Raw genomic sequence first — 25224 nt, 5'->3', positions numbered from 1 at the left:
TAGGCAGAAAGAATGAATCATTCTTGCAACCTATACCCCTTACCCCCACCCCACCATACAGATTTACTTCATATTTAATTATTACTTTTTTACAATTAACAAAAGGAGAAACCCATTTGCTGTTTTTCCCCTGGGGATTTAGAATCGAAACTTCTACCGCCTGTGGCTTGTGATTCCACCACCCTCGCTCTCTAGAAGCTTCTGAGATCTAATTTTGTCTAACAGAGGCTTTGTCTGTAGTGAATGAACCCTGGCTACAAAGTCAGCTTAATTAAAACAATGGCAGTCCGGAAACAATAGGGAACAAGGTGCCGGCTTCTGTGCTGGGCACTAACCCCTGGCACAGCCTTCTGCGGTGACCTTAGTGGAGCTACTCCTGATGCCGTCAAGTTCAGGGACAAGCTGGTCTTCTATTCACTCTGTTCAAGGCTCTGGCAGAGGAAATCCAGTGGGGGGTGGGGGGGACATGGCATATTCACACCTACACATAATGATCCTCTATTTAAGATTTCTCTGCGCTCCACAACCCTAGCGATGGGTGTCAGGCTGCCAACAGAATGAAGAGAAGCGGAGAATCACTGCCATTGTTAAAATATTTCAGGCTCGTCACCCCCAACTCCCCAAAAAAACCTCTCTGCTTAAAGAATGTGGGTCAGTCAAGATAATCTGCAAACATGAAGAATGTGGGTCAGTCAAGATAATCTGCAAACATGAAGATGATGCAAGACCATCTCACTGCTTTCTGTCTGGACACTGAGAGCAGCCACAGCAGTTCAGTTGCCCCGGTCAGACACCTGGCAGACATCCTGGATCATATGCCACCTCCAATTAGGCGCAGATTCCTGTTGCCTGACCTTACAATGACGCTCTCCCCTCCAGCTTCCTCTTCCTCTCCAGGGTCTCTGACCTGGGTTAGGAGTGATCGTGTCTCACCTGGGCGACTACATCAGCCTCCTGTCTGGCCTCCCTGCCTCCCACCTTTTCCTGGCCACACATTGCCAGTAGGGGTCTCTCGAAACAGGAAGACACCTGACCACCTTACCCTCTCCTTGAGAACTTGGATGGTTCTCCCTGAGCTACAGAATCAAGTCTCAACTCCTCAACCTGGCATATGAACTCTGTCACAATCAGGGACCTACAAGCCTTGGTAGGTTGTCTCCCTTGGCCCCTGTAAGATTGTGCCCCAACCCAGCGAGGTAGACTTTGGGCCTGCCCCACAGCCAGACCTAGTGGTGTCCCAGGTCACCCACTGGTTCTCTTCCCTGCTCTGCTGAGTTGCTTGATGCCAGCCATAATGGCAGTGATGCATGGAAGGGGGATGCAGTTACATCACAGATTGTCTCTCTTGGTCCCTGTAGGATTGTGCCCCAGCCCAGCGAGATAGACTCTGGGCCTGCCCCACAGTCAGGTCTACCCTGTAGTAGTGTCCTGGGTCACCCACTGGTTCTTTTCCCTGCTCTGCTCAGCTGCTTCATGCAAACCGTAATGGCAGTGATGTATGGAAGGGGGATACAGTTACATCTCTATGTGCTGTCCCCACCAAAGCAAAGACCACAGCACGTCCCCACAACACACTGACACAGTGGTCTGATGCCCCAGAGGGAAAAATGTAACTGTCAGAGATATGTTAGAACAAGGGACATAGGAGTATGTGATCCCTAAATCACAGTTCTGTTCCATTAGTGAGTATAAAAATCAAAATCTGTCTTGGTAAGAATTTTAAATAAAAGGAAAATAACCGATGTCAAATGGTGAGAAATTTACCCCCAACACATCCCAGTGTGTCTCCAGGAGCAATCATCGCACCTAAGGGCACCCTTCCTGCTTCCAGGCTTGTACCTTTGACCTGCTCTGTTAACCCTTTGCAGCCCCTGCCACTCTCTCTCACTGGATTCCTGTCTCTCTGGGCCTCTCTGATGTTCCCATGTGTCTGTCTCCATTGGTCCCATTCTCCCTAAGACAGATGCTCCACAAGGGAAACCCTTGACTTTTCCTCTTGTTCACAAGCAGCAACCCCAAGCCCTGCATCCCATGACACCCTGCTTATTCACTGGTCCCAAAATCACCTGCATTTTCCCAGTTCTGAGATTCGGCCTTTGCCTTCCTTTCTGCCCCAAATGCCAATCATTCACCTGAGGAGCCCTTGCACCCCTCTGATCTAGATGGCTCCACTTCTTAGATTCCCTGGGTCCCCCAACCCCTACCCACAACAGACAGGGCAGAACGGACAATTCCCCTTGCACTTTACATAGGAGGGTTCCCTGGTCTGAGTATTTGTGTCCCTGCAAAATTCTTATGTTGAAATCTAATTCCCAATGTGCTTGTATTAAGAGGTAGGGCCTTTGAGAGGTGACTGAGTCATGAGGGTGGAGTCTTTGTGAACGGGATTAACGTCCTTATAAAAGAGAGTTGACAGAGTTTGTTCACGTGAGGACACACAGAAGGCAACACCTATGAGGAATGAGCCCTCACCAGACACCAAATCAGTTGGTGTCTTGATTTTGGACTTCCCAGCCTCCAGAACTGTGAGCAATAAATATCTGTTGTTTGTAAATTACTCAGCCTAAAGTATTTTGCTGCAGCAGCCTGAACAGGCTATGATAGGTGGGTTAAGACTGATTCAGAGAACAATGGCAACATGGGAAAATCATATTACTGTATGATATGTATACTGGAAATGCACCTCATAAAGGAATCTGTATGTAGCTGTACATGTTTGTAAACAACTTATAGGATTTTTTTGGTTTTTGTTTGTTTTTTGAGACAGGGCTGCCCAGGCTGGACTGCAGTGGCATAAACTCGGCTTACTGCAGCCTCAACTTCCTGGGCTCAAGCAGTCCTCCCATCTCAGCCTCCTGAGTAGCTGGGACTACAGGCACATGCCACCATGACTGACTAATTTTTGTACTTTTTGTAGAGATGGGGTTTCACCATGTTGCCCAGGCTGATCTCAAACTCCTAGGCTCAAGCGATTTGCCCACCTGGCCTCCCAAAGTGCTGGGATTACCAGCGTGAGCCACTGTGCCCGGCCAATTTATGTGTTTTTAGTTGGTAAAAATGGGTTGTACTGAGTCAGTACCATTAGAATTAGACAAATACGACTTGATCAGCAAAATATTTTAAAAAATTAAAAATCAAGGAAAAATAAGAGACAAATAATACAGTTTCTGTACTTTGACAAACTTCTTGAACAGCAACATACTTGTTGATGTGAGGGTACCAAAGGGAAAGAGATTAATTTTGCCATTTTTAGGGACCATGATAGGGTGGTAGGACAGGCATGGAGTTCAAGATCTGTGCAGGAGACAGTCACTGTGATCACCTGGCAGGGATGCAGTTACACTGACCCTGTGGAAGCCAAGTGTTACCTGCCTGCTGTTTCCACCAATGGAATGCTCACATGGCCATGACTTTGCATCAGTTCTCAGCCCTCATCAGACATGGCCAGTCACCACCCTCTCCTCTTCATTTGCCTTCTAGGATACCACATCCTCCTGCTTGTCTTATTCATTCCCGGCATAGCATCTCAGACTTTTTCACTGGTTGCACCTCATCGCTGTGGCTCTAAATGTGACAATGCTCCAGGCTTTAGTCCTCAGATCCCTCATTCCCATCTACACTCTTCCCTTGGGGAATCTCTTCAGCTTTCTTGGTGTTCAGTACCATCTATATGCTAATGAGTCCACGTTGACATTTCTGGTCTGAGCTCACCGTATCTCCACTTGCAGTCTAACAGGTAACTCTAATAAACAAACCCCCAAACAAACACCTGATCTCCAAATCAGCAGGTCCCACCCCAAACACGCTCCTCCTCCTCCAGTTGCCGGCATGTCATATTGATGACTCCACCCTTCAAAATGCCAGCATCATCCTTACTCCTCTCTTTTTCACAACCATATCCAGTCCCCAGAAATCCTATGGCCTCCCCCTGCACCCCTGCAAAATCTGTCTGCTTCTCACCCCTCCACCCCCTCCTCTAAATTCACATCTGTTCCATCTCCATCTACATCTTCATAATCGCTTCCTCTCCTCTCGCCACCCCACTTCCTACCAAAGTCTATTCCCAACATAACCTTTGGGATCTTTCAAAAATATAAGTAAAGAATGTAAGATCATGTCACTCTCCCTCTCAAGACCCTCTCAAGACCCTGGCTTCCCACCTCAGAGGAGAAGCTGGAGTCCTTGCCAGGGTCTATAAGGCCCTATGTGGCCTCATCTCCCAGCTAAGTGGCCTCCTTGCTGGGCCTCTAACACACAAGGCACCTCCTCCCTCAGGACCTTAGCACAGCCCCTCCTTCGGCCTGGGACGCTCCTCCATTGGACAGCCACATGGCTTGATCAGCCACCTTCCTCAGGCTGCTGCTCAGTTGCCACCTTCTCAGGAGGCCTCCCCAGAACCCCTGTTTTAAATGCTAACCTCATTTCTAGCCCATCATTCTTTATTCCCCATCCAGCTTTATTTTTTCTCTATACCACTTAGCATTTAACGTATTTGTTCAGATTTGCACGTGTACACACATACATACACTGGAATGGAAGCCCCATGAGGGCAGGGATTTGTACTTTTATCCATTGCTGCATAATGATGTGCAGAACCATGCTCAGCACATGATAGACGTGAAATCATTATCTGTTAACTGGTTTGTGGTTCCACGCTGATCTACCTGTGTCACGTGCCATCCTGACTGCATGAGAGGAAAGCCTGGACCTCAGGGGATGGCACAGCAAGTCACCATCTATCACAGCACCCACCAAGGGCATCACAGTGCTGGACTCACCTGTCAACCTTCCCTGTCGGACAGGGAGCTCCCACAGTGTAGGGACTATGCCCTTTACAGCTCAGAATCAGAGTCTGCCATGGGGCCTGAAAAAACATGAGTAGGTGCTTGTTGAATTAATGCAATCCAGATAATCCAGGCCCAAGAGGAATCTGAATTAAATGAGGTAATATGAAATCACAACTGTGATTTAAAAGACACCTTTGTGTGCTGTGCCTGTCTTCTGGTGTTCACTAAGGCACTTATATCACTTTGTATAGAGCAGTAGTATTTCACTTTGTGTAAAGTAAGTAGTACACCTGGGTTTATCTGAGGACATAGGACGTGGATAACTGAGTTTCTTCCCACATCCACACTTGCTCAAGTGTCCATATGGGAACTGTCTCTCTCCATTACCAGTGGAGGAAGCACAAGACACACCACGATAAGCTTTGGGTTCTAGTCTTCCCTTCACACTTACCAGTCTTATGTCTGACCTTCCCTTCGGTGATCCTCAGCTTCTCCATCTGAGGTTAATTCTCTTACAATACGAGAACAACTGGCTAATGAAAACAATTCAGCAATGGCTTGTTAGAGGGGATTTGTGGTTTATGAACATACAGAAAGCAGGAACCACCAGGACCCACTGTGGGTTCACAGATAAAATACTTTTTCAAATGAATCTTGTTTCCTTCCTTGATAGGATTAAGAAACCAATAGAAATGAGGGAGATCAAGAGTTTATGAATTCAGTAGGGCATCTGATAAGTTCAATGGGGTTGATATGAATTTGGTGTGTGGACCATTGGATGGCTTGGGGACTCATTGGATACTGTTCTTCAGAGGCTACAATTTAATGTTCCCAGAGAGAGGTTCTGAATTCAGGACTTCAAGCCTCTATCCTTTGCAAGGTCCCATTGGACATTTTTATCACTGGCTTGAATTAAAATAAAGAGGCCATGTTTATTGCATTCGTGAATAGGCTGGTAACAAAGACGTCATGACCCAGGGTCAGAATCAGCATCCAAATCACTCTCACTCCTAGACTAGAAGAAATGGCCTGGATCCAAGAATATGCAATGGAAAGGGTAAGGTGCTATTTTTGGCACCCAAGAGCTACTTGCCCAGGTATAGAATAAGGAAGGCATGGCCTAGCAGCAGAAGACTTAAAAAGGTGTGAGCGGTTTTGTTGACATGAGTCAATGGTGCTCTGTTAAGTGTGCCAACCACCCAACCCCAACTCACCTCTTCCACAAAAAGCTTAACTTTGTCTGAGGTTATAGTACAGAATCATATCCACAAGTTTGAAGTGAACATCCCACTCTGTTCAGTGCTAGTCTGATGGTTCCAGGGACCACGTTTTAAAAGGGATGTGAAATGAACAATCCAAAAATAAAATTAAGAAAACAATTCCCTTTACAATAGCATCACAAGAATAAAATATTTAGGAATGCATTTAACAAAAGCAGTGAAAAATTTATTCTCTGAAAACTACAAAACACTGTTGAAAGACATTAAAGAAGACATACGTAATCCATGTTCATGGATGAGAAGATTTTTAATACTGTTAAAATGGCAATACCCCCCAAATTGATCTACAGTCTCAACACGGTCCCTACATTCACATAGAAATGCAAGGGACACAGAATAAACAAAACAATTTTGAAAAAGAAGAACAAAGTTGGAGGATTCACACTTTCTGATTTCAAAACTCACCACAAAACCATAGTGATCAAGATAGTGTGGTATTTGTATAGGGATAGACAGACAGATCAATGGAACAGAATTTCAGGGTCCAGAAATAAACCCTCACATGTATAGTCCATTGCTTCTTGACAAGGGGATGAAGACAATGTAGTGGGGAAAGAATAGTCTTTTCACTAAATGGTGCTGGGACAACTGGATATCATGTAAAACAATGAAGTTGAACCCTTACATCACACCATATACAAAAATCAATTCTAAATGGACAAAAAGCCAAAACGTAAGAGGTAAAACCATAAAACTCTTACGAGAGGAAAGAAGAAATACAGATACAAGTCTTCATGGCCTTATGTTAGCAATGGCTTCTTAGATATGCCACCAAAACCACATGTAACAAGAAAAATATGGATAAACTGGACTTAATAAAAATTAAAAACCTTCATGCTTTGAAGGACATCATCAACACACAGAATGGGAAAAAAATATTTGCAAATAATATATCTGATAAGGGAGTTGTATCTAAAATAAAAGAACTCTTACAAATCAATAACAAGATATAACCCAATTGAAAAATGGACAAAGAACCTGAACAGATATACCTACAAAGAAGATATACAAATGTCCAGTAAGTATATTGAAAGGTGCCAGCATCATAAGGTATCAGTGAAATGCCAATCAAAACACAATGAAATACCACTTCACACCCACAAGGATGACTATAATAAAAAAGACAGAAAATGCAAAGTGTTGGAAATGATGTGGAGAAATAAGAACCCTCATACACCGTTGGTAAGAATACAAAATGCATACCCACTGTGGAAAACAGTTTAGCAGTTCCTCGAAAGGTTAGAGTTACCATATGCCCTAGCAATTCCACTCCTAAGATATACACAAGAAAAGCAAAAAAAATATGCCCACACACAAACTGGTCCATATCAACCTTATTCATAATAGCCCCAAAATGAAAACAACCCAAACATCCATCAACTGACTAATGGACAAACAAACTATGATCTATCCATACAATGGAATATTATCATTATCCAGCAATAAAAAGTGAAGGACTGGCCTGGCGCAGTGGCTCACACCTGTAATCCCAGCACTTTGTGTTTTTTTGTTTGTTTTTGTTTTTGTTTTTTTGAGACGGAGTCTTGCTCTGTTGCCCAGGGTGGAGTGCAGTGGCACGATCTCAGCTCACTGCAGCCTCCGCCTCCTGGTTCAAGCAATTCTCCTGCCTCAGCCTCCTGAGTAGCTGGGACTAAAGACATGCACCACCACACCTGGCTAATTTTTGTATTTTTAGTAGAGATGGGGTTTCACCATGTTGGCCAGGATGGTCTTGATCTCCTGACCTTGTGATCTGCCTGCCTCAGCCTCCCAAAGTGCTGGGATTACAGGTGTAAGCCACTGCGCCCGGCCAATCCCAGCACTTTGGAAGGCCGAGGCAGGCAGATCATTTGAGCCTAGGAGTGTGAGATCAGCCTAGGCAACATGGCAAAACCCCATCTCTACAAGAAATAAAAAAATTAACTGGGTGTAGTGGTGCACACCTGTAGTCCTAGCTACTGGGGGACTGAGGTGGGGGAATCACTTGGGCCTAGGAGGTCGAAGCTGCAGCGAGCTGTGATTGCACCACTCGACTCTAGTCTGGGTGGCAGGGTGAGACCTTGTCTCAAAAACAACATAAGTAAATTTAAAACAATGAAGTGGCCAGGTGCGGTGGCTCATGCCTATAATCCCAGCACCTTGCGAGGCCTAGATGGGAGGATCACTTGAGCTCAGGAGTTCAAGACCAGCCTGGTCAACATGGTGAAACCCCATCTCTACTAAAAATACAAAAAATTACCAGGGTGTGGTGGCTTGTGCCCGTAGTCTCAGCTACTTGGGAGGCTGAGGCAGGAGAATTGCTTGAACTTGGGAGGCAGAGGTTGCAGTGAGCCTAGATTGTGCCACTGCACTCCAGCCTGGGTGACAGAGCAAAGACTCTGTCTCAAAAACAAACAAACAAACAAAGTACTGATACATGCTACAATATGGATGAACCTTAAAAACATAATGCTAAATGAAAGAAGAAGTTACAAAAGAACGCATCCTGTATGATTCAATTTATAAAAAATGTCCAGAACAGGTGTATCTATAGTGACTAAAAGCGATTACTGGTTTCCCAGGGCTGGGATTGGTGGGGGAAATGAGGAGTGGCTGCTGCTAATGGGTATGAGGGTTTCTTTTTGGGGCGATGAAAATGTTCTAACATTGATCATGGTGATGGTTGCACAATTCTGTGATACACTAAAAATCATTTAATTGTACGCTTTGAGTGAATTGTATGGCATGTGAATTATAGCTCAATAAAATTGCTATTGAAAAAGGAGGATGCGAACAAACTGGATCTCAGAATGAAAACAGGCTGTGAAACCACATCCCAGGCAGAAAAGCTGAAGAAGGCAGGAATACAACAGAAAGGCTCCTGGGGAGAAGCCACCTACAGATACGTGAAGGGCTGTCAACTCTACTCCTCTGTCTGGACTGCACATTCCCCATCCTCATACATACCCAACAACTCCTATGCACCTTCACAGTTCAGCTTTCCCATCACCTCCCAGGGAAGCCTCCGTGCCTCCCTCCACCTTCATCTCTGCTGTCCACCTTCATAGCACCACGTTCCTTGCCTTCATCTCACTTCCATCTGTCGTGACATATTTATTTAATTATTGGTAAATTACCAGCTCCATCAAGGGAGTCATTGGTTTTCACTCACCAGAACTTATCAATGTGCCCGGCAGATAGAAAGTGCTTAATAAGTATTTCTTGAATGAATGAATGAATGAATGAAACATAAAAGCCAGAAACTACGAGCAGATCCTCTAAGAAACAAGCTTCTGAGAGTCTGAGCCATCTACAGATGCGTGAGTGTCACTGTCCCTGCCTGCATGGGAACTGATGGATGACACGGGTGTCACAGAAGTACCAAAGGGAAGGGCAAATGGGGTTGTTTTCCTTCTGTTTTAAAATCTCACAAACAGTTCACATACACTGGAAAAATCCTAAAAAGCAGATAAATAAATCAAATCACCCATAATTTATCTACCGTGTGATACCCCCAGTTAACGTGTAGCCTTCTGGAGTTGCGCTAGGTAGCATTTCCTTATATGGACAAGCAATACTTGAATGAATGGGGAACTACGTGGCTCTTTGTACGTCTCACAGCCTTTAATCATAACTCACACTTCTTGGATGCTTAATCTGTGCCAGGCACCATGTTAAACACTTGACATGCATTTGATTCTCCTAAAACCCAGTGAGGTGGATACTCAGTAATTCACATTTCATATTACACCATACCCAGAAACTGGGTGTTACAGGAATCACACCATTTGCTCGAGGTCATAGACTAGTAGGTGGCAAGCCAGATTCAGATCCCAGCAATCTGACTCCAGAAGCCAGCAGGGGTTCCGCAGATGTTGGCTGAATGAATCACTGAATGAATGAATGTGTGCTCAGCCACCCACACTAGGGAAAAACTGAGCTGCGCTTAACCAGTTAGTTGGTTGTTGTCTTTCAAATGCTCTAGAACATCATTAATACCTTCAGGGGTCACAGTATCCTAAGGCTAAAAAAGGGACATCTTGACAACATAAGGAGCTTTCTTTGGTTCCAACTTCCCCCATCACTGGAGAGATCTTCCTCAAGGGGGAGCCTCAAGCACCTCCTGGGATAAGGCTCTCCAAGGTCTCTCGTGTCCAAGCTTCTGTCATCCATGGAGTCATCTGCAGGGCTCGCCCTTGCTGGCAGAGCCCCTGCTGGGCCACTCCCGGCCACTGCTTCCACACCGACTGCAGCCGATTGGCCCCTGCGGCCACTGTGATGCTGCCGCATCCACTTTGGAGGTGTTGGTGCTACCTCTCCTGCTGGTACAGACACTGCCAGTGCTGTTGCCACCACCACCGCATGAGTGTCACCAACACTGCCAGTGCTGGGCTCACCGCCACTGCCATGTCACTGGAGCCACCAACACACAACACTGCAGGGCCAGCGCAGTGGCGGGGAGGAGTGAAGCTCTAGATGTTGTTTGCTCAAGTCCCACTCAGTTTGAAGGCATTTGTAGGACAAACTGGGTGACAAGACATCATGAAGTGCTCCAAACTGCCCCTCTTCTCCAAATAAAGCTTCATGCTGGACTATCTGGGGATGTCCAAGGGAGAGAGGACTTAGTGCCTCAGGTAAACAGATTCCCGGAAAGCCCCACTCATGTTCCCAAGACATCTCTCAATTCTCTGCGGTGGACGGTGCAAGCCAAATTGTGAGCTGCTTTCCGCCCCACCCTTCTGTTGCATATAGATACGAACAACTGCCTTCCTTCGTTCTGCTGCTGGGAAGCTGACCGGCATTTGTAAATTAAAATTCAGTAAGACCTCGTGGTATGCATTTGTGATCCAACCTGACCCCTGACTTTGCCCTAGTTTCTTTTCAGTCCTGTTTCTCAAATGTATTGTTCTTATTATGTTGTTATACCTATGCCTGAAAGTCCCTTTTGAAAGAAGACAGGCATTTATAAAATAAAAGGAAGAGCTGGAATAAGAACTTACGGATACATACTTTAAAAAGTTCATTTCCAAATGTGGTATGTTTCATTAGCGGTTTTTCTCTGCGGACTTCAAACAAGCAGGAAATCTTCACCAAATGACTTGGCAGTTCCAAGTGAAAAACAGAACTCTCAAAAGAGTGTTACTGCAGGTGAATTACAGAATGACTGTTCACCTCCTGGCCTGTGGTAGACAGGCAGTAAGGACATGGCTGCGAGGCATGGCCCTGGCAAAGCTGGCATTCAGGACCCACAACCCTTCCTACCTCTCCATCTCCTTCAGCCCAGACTCCTTTTTTAAAGGGCACCCAGCTTCCTGCACTGTCCCGGGTGGGTCATAACACATGAAGTCATGTTAAGATTTAAAGCTGTAACTCGATGCATGCTTCACGGTTAGGGGCCTTGCAGAACCCCAAAGGCAGGATCACCTATGTAATTTGCTGGGCCCAGCCTGAAACAAAAATACAGGACCCCTCGTTCAAGGTATTAAGAATTTCAAGATGGTGACAGTGGAGCATTAAACCACATGCAGGGCCTTGTGTGACTGCACAGGTCACAAGTCCGAGCCGGTCCTGCATCAAGGACACACAAAGGCACACTTTAGAACATTACTTTTATATAGACAACCACAAATTCTGGTTTTTACGGAAGAACAATAAATAGTTGCAAATATTTAAAAACAACAGAAAATGTCAAGGACATTCCATTCTGGCAGAAACACTAGTTGCCTCATCTCTGGGATTTGTATCACTTTGGTGCCAAAGTGTGAGAAACAATGTCTTAATTTTTACCATGTTTCCATCCAAGCCTCCACATGCTGTCAGAGTGTTGCATTTTTAAGAGAGAAGTTTGGAAGGGGTGATCAGATTGCATATGCCAGGTATCGATTGGCTGTGTCCCCACAGCCCAAATCTGTGTCCCCAAATCTCACCTTGAATTGTAATAATCCCCACGTGTCAAGGGCGGGGCCAGGTAGAGATAATTGAATCATGGGGGTGGTTCCCCCATACTGTTCCCATGGTAGTGAGTAAGTCTCATGAGATATGATGGTTTTATAAATGGGAGTTCCCCCGCACAAGCTCTCTTTCCTGCCGCCATGTAAAAAGTCCCTTTGCTCTTCCTTCATCTTCCACCGTGATTGTGAGGCCTCCCCAGCCATGTGGAACTGTGAGTCCCTTAAACCTCTTTCCTTTATAAATTACCCAGTCTCCTGTATGTCTTTATTAGCAGCACGAGAACAGACCAACGGATACCACAGCAAAGCAGGAAGGGGTAAGACAGCCATGGGCATAAGAGGTTCTCAAAGGATGGGCAGGATTTGGCAAGGCCAAGAGGAAGGGTTCTGGGAAGGGGAGCCAAGGCGCAGAGAGAGGAGCAAGAAGCAGAACCGGTGAGGGGGCAGGAAAAGGGTCACCCACCAGGCCAGGTGGGGCGGGCTCACCTACGGTCACTGAGTTACTTCAGAAAAATACATAAGAACCCTTTTAAAGTTCTAGAATCTGATTTTAAAACAGATTTTATGTTCATATAGGGCAAAATAAATGTCACTCACTCAATGTCAAATGGGCACTTGTATATAAATGGCACATGAACTTTTTCCCTCTACAAGCAACAGCATCAGAATAGAATCCAAAGGGTACGCAGGAGGACTGACAGCTTGAATTCTCTTAGTGAACTGTCATCCAGCTCTCCAAATCTCGTGGCTGCCTCTGAGCCCTAGCAGAGCCTTTTGGGTTTGTGCTGAGGCCATTCTCAGTGTAGGGTCATTAGTCAGTCTTACCCTAAACACACTGCCCAGCACATTCTGGGAGGGCGTTATGGGCACTGGTGGGCGCTCCTGGCAAAGAACAAAACTCATGTTCACCACCATGAACAAGCTCAGCCTGCAGGGACTGAATGATGAGGAATCACACAAGAACAAAATAGGACTTGTCATCTTCCTACCTGACACAACATACATGGAAAAACTCAAGAACACTATTCTAGCTATTCTAGCCAGGCATCCTCCTCCTCTAATGGGCTTTTTTTTTTTTTTTTTTTTCTCGCTCTGTCGCCCAGGCTGGAGTGCAGTGGTGCGATCTCGGCTCACTGCAAGCTCCGCCTCCCGGGTTCCCGCCATTCTCCTGCCTCAGCCTCCCGAGTAGCTGGGACTACAGGTGCCCGTCACCTCGCCCAGCTAGTTTTTTGTATTTTTTAGTAGAGATAGGGTTTCACCGGGTTAGCCAGGATGGTCTCGATCTCCTGACCTCGTGATCCGCCCGTCTTGGCCTCCCAAAGTGCTGGGATTACGGGCTTGAGCCGCCGCACCCGGCCCCTAATGGGCTTTCTGACTTAAATGTACCATGACACACACCATGGCAGAACTTTAAGAGCTTAGAGGTTTGTCTTTAGAAACATATAGGCCAAGATACATGCTATAATCTACTTTACAGGAATATAGATTAACAGAGAATTTAAAGTCAGAGAAACCAAGTAACACACGTATATTCCTCCAGACTGCAACTGATTCTTTCTCTGCCTGCCTCTCTTGCCATCTTTATATAGAAAATGTTAATTTATGCACATATATACATATTATGCTAATTTGTGTGCATAGATGTATATGTATATGTTACATATGTATATATGGGCTGGTTGCGGTGGCTCACATCTGTAATCCCACCACTTTGGGAGCGAAGGTGGGTGGATTACTCGAGCCTAGGAGTTTGAGAACCAGGCAACATGGTGAAACCCCATCTCTACAAAAAATACAAAAATTAGCCAGGCGTGGTGGTGCATGCCTGTAGTCCTAGCTACTTGGAAGGCTGAGCTGGGAGGACCCCTTGAGCCCGGGAGGTCAAGGCTGTAGTAAACCGTGATCACACCACTGCACTCCAGCATGGGGGACAGAGCAAGACCCTATCTCAAAAACAAAATGCATATATGTACATATACAAAATATATATAAAAACCTATTAAACATGTATATAAGTATATGCATACACATAAAGAGCAAGAGGGCCGGGGAGAGGATATGTGCATATATACATATATATTCATATATACTACAGTACAATTCAATTCCATCTTATTAAACCCAGTCAGCACTTAAAGAGTCTCTGCCATGTGCTGGCCCAAGGATAAGCACTAGAACACAAAGTTATGAGTGTCACCAACCTCAAGGAGCTCACCATCTAGAGAAGACACACTGAAAACTGAAATGCCCCTCCTATCACCATGGTGGCTATTTATAATGGAAGGTAGTTGGTTTGGTGGTTCTGTATTCATGGCGGCCAATAATGTGGGTTGAGTCATGCTGGCTGGGTTCAGGACCCAGCTTCACCACTTTGAAACTGTATGACATCCAACGTGCCACTTGAGCTGCAGGGTCCTTATTGGTAAAATAAATACAGTCATGCACTGCACGATGACATTTTGGTCAACGACAGACCACATATATGACTGTGGTCCCATAAGATTATAATATTGTATCTTTACTGTACCTTTTCTATGTTTAGATATACAAGTACTTGCCACTGTGTTACAACTGCCTACAGCTTCAGTATAGTAACATGCTGTACAGGTCTGTAGCTTAGAAGCAGCAGGCTATCCCGCATATAATAGCTTAGGTGTGTGGTAGGCTATACCATCTAGGTTTGTGGAAGTACGCTCTATGATGTTCACACAATGATGAAATTGTTTAATAATGAATTTCTCAGAACATATCCCTGTCATTAAGCAATGCACGACTGTATCTATAATAATGGCCTCTTCATAGGGTGGCAGGACTTAAATGATTTAACAAGTGAAAGCAGTTACACTTACTGGAACCAAAAGGCACTCAATGAAAGGAAACCATCATTGTTAGCAGCATTGTTGTTATTGACAGGAACATCAAGTTCGACAGTGGGGGGCACACAAGAGAAAAAGGTCACTCTAACTTGGGAGGTGTCAGGAGAAGTTTGTGGAGGTGGTGACATGGAGTTGAATCTTTCCTAATAGCATGTGTTTGGCAGGGGAACAAAAGGAAGAAGAGGCATTCATTCCAAGGATAAGAAAGGTTTATTCAAAGGCCCTGTGGCATGAAACACCCTACCATGTCCGGAGGACGGTCAGCAGATCAGCACAACCAGAGTGAGGGTTCAAGGTCAAAGAGAAGCCAGAGCCAGATCTCGAAAGGCCACCAAAAAGCCCTTAACAATGGAGTAACAAAATCAAATTATCCTTTGAGAAGGGTTAGGCTATATTCAACTGAACATAATTTCACCTTTCCAGGGTCACCATCGCGATAATCAGCTATCACGAATACTACTGGAGTACATCAATGCCACAAAATAGAAAACCTGTAATTCACATGTCCTTTCCTCTGTTCACAAGTCTTCAAAAGGTTTTTTGTTTTATCGACTAATTGGCTTATTTTTCCAAAATGATTTAGTTGCTGAGGAAGGTTTTCTTTACCACTAATCTCCTCCAGAATGATTTAAAAATACTCATCTTACTAACCGCAAGGAAAATCTTAAGTGGTCACTTTTTAGCACTCAAAAAGGCCGCATGACAACGGTTCACCCTCAAAGTGCTCAAACATCCATCGCAGCTGTGCGGATCAGGCCTCCGAGTCAGAGGTGAGTGTGGGAGGCATGGACAAGATAGGCATTAGAACCGGAAATAGAAGAGAAATGAGAGCTCAGAATAAAAGCAGTGTGAGTAAACAACAGTGTACAGGAGTAGCAAGAAAGACAAAGGAGGTCACCAAAGAGGAAAAAGAACGTGTGATACGGTCTGAAAGGGACAGACAAAACAGGATAGGACAAAAATGCAAAGGGTTTTTTTTTTTTTTTTTGAGACAGAGTCTCGCTGGGTTGCTAGGCTGGAGTGCAGTGACACGATCTTGGTTCACCACAACCTCCCACCTCCCCAGTTCAAGCAATTCTCCTGCCTCAGCCTCCCGACTAGCTGGGACTACAGGCATGTGCCACCACACCCAGCTAATCTTTGTATTTTTAGTACAGACGAGGTTTCACCATGTTGGCCAGGATGGTCTCGATCTCTTGACCTCGTGATCCGCCCACCTCAGCCTCCCAAAGTGCTGGGATTACAGGCGTGAGCCACCACGCCCAGCTGCAAAGGGTCTTTTCAGGGAAGTCAGTGGCAGAAGAGGTCTGAGAAAGTTTGGGACAGTCAACTAAACAGTTTTGAATACCTCTAGATCAATTTGCTCATTCACCATTCAGGAGGTCAGCCTATTGGTCAATTCTATTAATTCTTTTTCAAATATGTCCTGTGTACCTTCCATGCAAGGTGCTGAAGATTCAGAGCTGAATGAGTGTCCAGTCTCTGTCTTCACTCAGTAGCTCACCTGCTATCAGGCCGAAAAAATAGCTTGGCATGCATGGACTCCAACCTTCGAGAACTCAAGACAGCAGGGAGAGAATTCACTGCCACTGGCCACCTGATATATGCCAGGTATTGTCCTAGGTGTGCTCATTTACGCCGTCTTACTTAATCTAACCTTCCTTTGATAAAATCAACAGGCATCAACAATCTGTTTTGCTGGCCCCCATTTTCACTGTTCCATATTAGAGAAAACAGAGGCAGCGGGTGGGAAAGAGGTCATGGAAAGGAAGCTGAAAAACCAAAGTTTCAGATGCCCTTTGTTTTAGACACCCCTCATTTCCAGAACTAAAGTGAGGTTTTAGACACCCCTTATTTCCAGACCTAAGGATTGGGTCTGAGATTTTCATAAAACAAACATGGCTTTTCCCTGTTCACTTTTTCCCTTTAGTTTAACACAACATTGGCCGCAAATGCCCATGGATTAATTCTGTCATTCCTTGGCTAACAGGCCCATAACACGTTCCATCTGTTCACGTGCGTTTGTGTGTGCTCAAGTGCTGGTGCGTCCAATTCAGACACAACTAGGGAGTACCGTCATCCCTGCAGGAACTGCCAGTTCGTCAGATCCAAATCCTGGACACAGATGTCCTGTCATTGCCATAGGACTGCTTCTTTGTGTGGTAGCTGCTGCAGTCTGGGGGAGCTGAGAATTAATGGTATTTTGCTTAAGTCGTTAAAAACAAAACAAAACAAAACAACAAGATAATCATGTCAACCCATAACGTGGAACTACAATTTAGCAAGCATTTTATGGTCAACGGAGAAGCTCAAAGAACATGATAGAAAGAGTTAAGGCAAGCATGAAAAAGAGCAAAATCTCAACCAATCACTCTTTGTTTCTCAGACAATAATTTTTCTCCTGAAAAACCAATTCAGATCAATAAATTTATTTATTGAGGACCTACTATGTGACAGGTACTGTTGACCCCAATGAATACTACAGAATTTGTTTTCACTACAGTCTTTTATTCTTTCCAATATTTAAAGCATTGATCGGGATGCTTTCATGGTTTTCTCCTTAACCAATTTTATTATGTCTTCAGAAGTGTAACACTTTCAGGACTACGTAGTTTTCTGCATTTTTGTTCATTTTTGTTTTGTTTTGTTTTGTTCTTACTGTTGTTTTTCACCTAAAGCATTCCCTTTCTTTTCCTACTCTCTGATTTTTATGGAGGAAAAAAAGTCTAGCATCTGGGGTCTGAGACCACTTGAAACGTCTGGCCTGGGGATTGCTAATGGCCTCCCAGAGATAACCCAAATTGCTGATTTAGCGAAGCCCATTCTTGACCTTGACACAAGACAAGACAGGCAAAGGGGAAGGACTTGGGAGGCCGCAGTAAAAGAAAAAGGATCATAGAAGCGCTCAGATCTCGCCAGGCCCCTCCCCCATTCAGCAAACACCTGGCTGAGTTGGAAAACATGACCAGCCCAACCTTCCTATTGGCTGCAATTGAAGCTGTCAGTTCTCGGCTTGTCACCGGTTGCACTGGGAGGCCCCAGGCAGCCACAAGAGCCCTAATTAGGCAGAAATGACACTTCTACAACTGACCTGCCAGGACCTTTGGCAAACCATTTAACATCATTAGTTAACATGTTTTAAAAGTGTGAATGTAAATGAACAGCCAGTGGCTTTCAATGGAGTTTGTCGGTGGCATCTCCCCCTCCCTTTCTCAGTCTTTCTCTTTTTACATGAATAGTCCACTTGTTTTCTCCAGAATTGGAGGGAGGCACCGAAGAAGAAGGAGGAAGAGGACCAGTCCTCTGAGAGGAGAGACATGTTAAGGCAAAAACAAGCCCAGAAGAGCGAGAGGCCATCTCTTCCTGCCTTTGTATGGGCCCTCACAGAGCCAATCTCCCAGGGCCACCAGAGCAGGGCAGGAAGATAGCAGGAGGCCGGCAGGCTAGACGGATGCTAGGTGCATGATCTGTGCGTGTGAATGTGGCCAGTGACGATTCTCGGCTTTGGATAGGTGGGAAACGAATCTGTTTTCTGACTCAAGGGTGCCTCTGAAATTCTCTCAAACCTCTTCCCACTTCCCGGTGTTCTGAACAAGCAGGTTTTGCAGCAGTGGTTTGGCAAACATCTTACATGTGCAGAAGTTTCAACGTCCCAGTTTTAAACGTACCTAGTCCCTCTCGAGAGGAATGAGGTCTGGGGTAGTTATTTCAGAGGCCAGTTTGATACTTACACACATTAGTTCATTTCCTACCTGAAGCGGCTATTTCCCACCTTGAATCACACTTCATTTTGTTCTTTGCTTTACACCCACAGAATCCGTACACGCCAACACTCTCCATCTGTAGGAGGGGGGAAAGAGTTGCACTGTGAAAATGTCGCTTTGTTTCCATGTCGCTCTTAAGTCGCGTACTCGTGCTGGTTGACAGTTTGAAGAGGCAGTACCCGGCAGGAGGGAAGCAAAGATTTAGGTGGGCACAGAGGAGCTGGGTCCCTGACAGGCCTGTGCACTTACCACCTACTTGTTGTGTGGCCTTGGGCAAGGTGCTTAGCCCTGAGTCTCAGATGTTTTCATCTGCAAGACAGAGATAATACCTTACTACATCAAGAAAGAAAAAAATAGATGGAAAATCACAAAAACCAGGAAGCGCTATGTGCACGTCAGGAGTCATGGAGAGACAAGAGCTGCCAAAACTGAGGAACCAGGCCCGGTTCTCTCTCTATTTACCTTGGAGAGATGACACTGAGACTCTGTCCTCTGGTTCCCCAAGGCAAACTTGACGGAGCCAATATACCACCAGCCCATCCCAGGGTACTCCCCGTCCTCTCCTTCCACTCCTGCTTATTCTTAAAAGGGCTGTAGATATTACAAACACAAGCGCCTGGGTGTAAAACAGATTCCCAGAACCCACAGTTACATTAGCTGTTCATTCCCTCTGCTGGGTCCTAAACAGTACAAGGGGAAAAGCATGTCTTGTTCATCTGTGGATTTCTAGAAGCCCTGCGAACACTGGTGGGTACACAGTAGATGCACAATACATGTTTACTACTTGGAATGCAAGAATTCAGCATCCACACACGTGCCGAAAGCAGTCAGGAGTGTGTATTTGACAAAGGTAGCACAGATCCTAAATTTGGAGAGCTTTACTCATCCCTGAATTAAAGATGAGTAAAATCAAGCAGGCGGTGTGTGGTGGAGAATGCCTGTGAGTAGTCACGAGAGAGGAGCGAAAGAAAACAATCTTAGTTTGGGGCAGAAAGAGAGTGAAAATGCTGGAAAATGTCCTTAATAACAGTAAATGGGGAAAGAGAAAACGACTCATCATGATGAGGCATTTAGTGCTTTTAAGCTAAATACCTCAGCATATTAAGCAAATAGAGAAAAGCCAGCTAGAAGATGTCAGCAAATTGAACCGAACAGTGCTCAGAAAGCCCATAGGAGGTGTGTTTTTGACCCCTTTTCCCATCACATGCCTGGGCCCAGGCTGGTTGTTTAGTGTTGCCTCTCCTCTCCAGCTGCGGAGCTTATTGAAAAGCTCTTGCTCCCTGCCTGGTTTTGGCACATTTTCTGCAGGTGCCTCCTACTGCGGCCACAATGGGCTGCTAGGGAGGTTTAGACCTGTCAACAGCTACAGGGGAGGGGGTGGCAGTGGTGGAGGGAGCGCAGTCATTGTCTTAAAGGGCCAGTGACATTGTGTGCCGCCACGGAGCCTGCAGCACTGGCACCTGCTAATGAGATGAACCCTTTCTCCCACTCTCTTTCTCTCTTTAATGATTTAACTAGATCGCTTTGGTTCCTTTCTGGAAGGGGAATTGCTCCATTGATCATATAAAGTAATTGCCTGTAAAACATTGCTCTGCAACAACTACTACTTCCCTGGCTGAAAATGTCACAGCAATTGAAAAGCTCTTAGCCCCGTTCGAGAATGAGGTTGCAGAAGAGAACAGTCTTTGCATACATCCCCAAGTATGTGTGTGTTCCTGGAGTTACAAATTTTTGGTGTGACTGGTGGATTTTTAAGACAGAGAATTTCTTCCCTGCTGTACGGTATGATTTTTGTGTGAGATTGTGGTAAACTAACCAAACACACACAGACACACACACACACACTCCTTCAACCCTAAAATTACATCTATACATCCAGAGAAAGAAATTCTTTTCTTCATCACCCATGCCATTCTTCTCCGAGAGACCATGAATTTGGAGGGGCACCCATTAGGTCCAGTGTGATTTGGGGAAGGGTCTTCCTTACAGAAGTAGACACTATCTTTATCTAGGAGGTAGCAGGGGCCTTGGTTTGGGAAGGAGGAATTGATGCCTTAATTGTTTAGGATTTGCTGATTTTTCAGACCTGTCACTTGGCGGCGGCAGTGACACACTGTGGGAACGGGGACCACACACTGAAGGAGTTTTCATAAATAGCTTTATTAAATAGTCATTGCCACACCAATGTGAAGGAGTAATTCACCTGGGGATAAATCTCTTTGTCACAGGCATGAACCTGCCAACAAAATAAAAACTGTTAGTGATGGTTTCATTTTCCTCCGACAGGTGAAAGCGTAAGTTTATATCTAAATCGGAAAGAAACCTTTTTCTATTCAGTTGGTGGGAAGGGCCACTTACGACATGCCATGTTGCCCGCTACCAATCTGGGAACAAAGCTCAGGTGAATCACCTGTCATCAGGATAAGCCATGGATATGGTTCTTCTAGCTGATGAAGTAAAGGCAGTAGACATGCCTATTACTGCACTTTTATAAAAAGGCAAAAACATCTGCCCACTTACTGACAAAGAGCAGAGAACTGAGCTACAAAACAAGACCATTTATGGCAATAAATCTGAAAAAGCTGTAGAACTTTGTGCAGCTAAACCCTCTGAAAGGTCATGGTACAACTTCCATAGCTGAACATATGTGCAGTATTTTTTTTCTTAGAATTTAGGGACTGGGGATTTTAGATTTTAAAATATTTTAATACTATCAGAAAATACATGATATCCAGCTAGGGCAATAACACATACTATACCAAAATACACTGTATATAATAAAAGGTATTTTCCTACCGATAATATTTTTATCTACCTATTTAGTAAAAAGAATGCAAAAAAAATTCTTTAAATCTAAGCTCATTAAATAAACCAATTCCCGAATATGAAGAATCATGTTGACAGTCTTTTAACCAGGAATTTAAATGTGTTTCTATTTGCTCATACTGATAGGGTTTTTTAAAAAAATTTTTGTGTGTAAAGTGACACATATAATTAGATGTTTAATTTAATAATATAGAACTAAATAAAATATGAAACTAATAACCCCAAAAGTTCTGCCTGGGCTCTGAGTCCCTTAAGGAAAAACAAAGATTTATACACTGTGATGGGAAATAGAGAGTAAGTGGCAAATTACGCCACATGACAATTTCTAGTAGCTTTGCCTATTTGATCGGTGGTCAAGGCAGAGGAAAGGGGGTTGAATTAAGCCCCTGCATCCAAGAGAACAGCTTGGACTATTGAGGCTGGAAACAGAAACCCCATTCGTACAGAGAAGCACAGCAAGCCAGGGTGTGATGGGAAGGCCCGGGAGGTGGCGTTCTGCGTGGGAGGGAGGTGGGGGTGGCGGGCCTGCTGCTGGTCCTCAGGCTGAGTGTCCTCTGCATGAACTCCCAGAGTGAGAGTGTGCGTGGACAGTTTTAACACCATTTCACCATATTTCTGGAGGGGGGAAAAAACAGAACATTTGAAGTGGAGAAAAACAAGCCAAACAAACACATCATCAGTGGAATGAATGTCAAATCTGACAGCAGCCACAGGACTGCTTTCACTTCTGCATGCCCCTTTTTGGTTTATTTGTACATGATGCAAGAAGCCTGCCTAGAATTCCAAAGTTCAGAGGCAACAAAACTATGCTTTACATCTTATTCTTCACATGGATCTCCATTGCACATTTTAAACCATCTGACTTCACAAGGTACAATTTAACCTTTAGTTAAGTTTGTCTTAACTTCATATAAAAGAGGGTTTGTAAAGATGCTGGGGCTTGCATTCAAAAACTAAAAGACTGCATTTTTTTAAATGTTGCCTTATTCCTCTGTCAAGGCACAGCCGGTTAAATGCACAGAGAGATGAGAATTATAACCCGGGCTAAAATGTGATTGTTCTGAGCAGTAACTGCTAAATTCTTCACAATTCAGTTTTCTCAACTTATTTCTGTAGTGAGAGCCACACGCACTTCAACCTGAGCACCTTAGGTGCTTAGTAAATCCATGTGTTTACATTTGTCAATATGTATTTCATCCACCAAAAGTTAACACACAGAAGTGCAAAGGTCCTTTATACTTTAATAAAAAGTTAACAGTCAGGCCAGTGGGTAACAGGACCTGTTGAAATGTTTGTATTCAATACATAAGGTGAACATACTTTCACAGTTGGAAAGTGACATCAATCTGAACTTTGTTTTATAGCTCCTGAATTAATATAGAACTACTGGCTAAGGAAAGAAACAGATTTTAGTATTTTATGCCTTTGTGGAATGCACAAGATCATTCTAAAGGAACATTTCAACCGCAGTGTTTAGGATCAAGTCAGACATTACTGAAGCTACGTGAGCACAGCCTTCACTCCCCTCCCCAACGAAGAGCCTGGCTCTACTTTGCTGTTTCCTACAATGTTCTTAGAATTACGTGCTGCAAAGTTTCCCCAAAAGTCACAAAGCACTAAGTAGCCAAAGGAGTCTTCCCATACCCTTGTTTTTCTCAGTTTGAGGGATCACAGCTCCATTCCTCCAATAATATCCATCCAAAGTCACAGCTTATTTTAAAATACCCCATTGAAAGAGATGCACTTTAGTAATCAACACAAGTATGACTGATTCCAAAGGACTTCGTAGATGCCTACTGTAAAAAAAAAAAAAAAAAAAAAAACCGCTAAAATCTCACCGACACATTTTGTCAAAAATAGATGAGACAGGATGGCATGACGTGTATAATCTTAAAGTCTCAATTTGGAAGCAAGGTGGGTCTATCATAAACATAGTAATCATATGGACTGATCCCGATGTGGTGGCTGAGCCTTAACCCCAGAGGGTACAGACGTGTGTGCAATGTTTGATGTACCAGCCAGGGTCTAGTTTTGTGCCAAGGTTAGTGCCTTTTTTTTTTCCTTAGTATTGGGGCTTGAAAGAATGTGAAAAGTCCAAGGCATGCCCCTAGTGAATTGGGGTTGAACTCAAGACAGCATACATACGGACGGGAAAGTCAGTTCTTTTTAGTTAAAATCAAAACACATGGTGATTTTTTTTTTGTTCTCATATAATATATAATATTTGGAGATAAAGTCATTGCAAATACAAATTAAAAAGAGTTCCTGTTTTGAGTTCATTTTGACTGCATATCCTGTTTTGCAGATTTATAATTATCTCTGAAAAAGAGAACTAATTTTCCAACATTCGGTTTACAAGTATACAAAAATTACTAATTGAACAGATATTTTTTTCTTGCAATTATTAATTTCTTAGTTTAGAATTTAAAATGGCTGTGTTTTCAGTAAACTAATAAATGATGATATACAGGAAAACATTTATTCTAAAGCTATACATTGATAAATATACATTTTATTTATTTCAAATATTCTTTAAAATAAAAGTTATAGCCCTTTGTTTTTACCCTAAAAAAAACAGAGTCTTTGATTTTGTATTTGATTCCGTATTCTCAAAATCAGCACAGAAACTGTATTTTTCCTATCAGCTTAGCTATAAAAAAAAGAAAGCATTCATGATTAGGCAACCAAAGTTCAGGTCAGATCCACAGTTAATAGGAATCTCAACAAGTGTTGGCTGAGAATAATTTTACATCAAAAAGAAATTTGGCACTAGTTCCCTCAAACAGGAACTCTGCTTTTAACATGTTAGAGGCAGGAAAATTCTTTAGGAGGTACAGAGATCTAAGCTTAATTCAGATGGAATTCCTGCCTTGTGAGTATCTATCTTCTCCATTTTCAAGTTTCCTGAAAGTTTTTAAGACTAGAGTACAAATATTTGGTTGTGACCTTTGGGAAGGATGACTACCTAGGATTGCTCAGTGATGTTTTAAATCAATCAGTTGTTCATAGATCAACTCCAATTTTCACAACAGTCTAACAGTAGCTGTTGAACAAGTGCAGCTCCCTCAGGGCACTTTGATAGCTCCGGTAAGGGCAGTGGAACAGAGTGAAGCCTGAGTTACTCACGCTGCTTTCCTTGTCCGTATCTCTAGGCACACACACACACACACAAATGGGGGTGAGGGCAGACACCCAGATACTTCTAATCCATACTTCGCTTTTGCCTCAATTATTTATTTCAAGTGAAAGTAATTTCATACAATATTCTCCTAATACACACAACTCTTTATTCCATTCTGAGTACAACTGTGTGTTAGATACTCCCGCACGTTCCTATTCTTTCCTATCCCCCAACTGTAGCAGTTAAAATTGTAGCTCAGGCCAAGGACAAACATCATTAATAACATAATAAAAGCATTTCCATTTTAGAAATCATATTTCAGTCTTTGATCTTTACTAAACTTTTCTCCTTCAAGTATTAATAGAAACGTTTTTCTGACAAACAGATGCTGATCATTGGCAGTTTTATTTCTGTAATCTCTACTCAAGGTGTTGAATGCATAATCACGAAATATAATAATTATATTATTTAATTAAAAACAGGATTAATCATACATTATCCCTTGTCAGCATTCAACACAATTCAATGTATTTTTTAACATCTGGTAGAGAAATTTAATCTAACACATTTGAGATTCATACACATATATCACCTTAAATAATTTTGGAAGTACATAGGGCTTCAATTATAATAATTTATA

At 43.7% G+C, this 25224-nt stretch overlaps 1 protein-coding gene across 4 annotated transcripts in view; it reads right to left on the bottom strand.

Annotated features, from left to right (window-relative positions):
- LOC105467402 (heat shock protein family A (Hsp70) member 12A) overlaps positions 1-25224 on the bottom strand; it is a 182077-nt gene that overhangs the window by 148767 nt on the left and 8086 nt on the right. For 3 of the 4 annotated variants that reach the window (XM_011716985.3, XM_011716983.3, XM_011716992.2), the window contains exon 2: positions 18626-18713. In XM_011716985.3, the coding sequence (XP_011715287.1) occupies positions 18626-18713 (88 nt within the window). Of the gene's footprint in view, positions 1-18625; positions 18714-18886; positions 18947-25224 lie in introns of all 4 variants that reach the window. The other variant, XM_011716984.3, reaches the window with a different exon arrangement.

The sequence above is a fragment of the Macaca nemestrina genome, chromosome 9 (assembly GCF_043159975.1).
Source record: "Macaca nemestrina isolate mMacNem1 chromosome 9, mMacNem.hap1, whole genome shotgun sequence".
NCBI classification, from domain to species: domain Eukaryota; kingdom Metazoa; phylum Chordata; class Mammalia; order Primates; family Cercopithecidae; genus Macaca; species Macaca nemestrina.
Note: the sequence above shows the minus strand (reverse complement) of the source record. Positions and strands in the feature narration are given on the sequence as shown.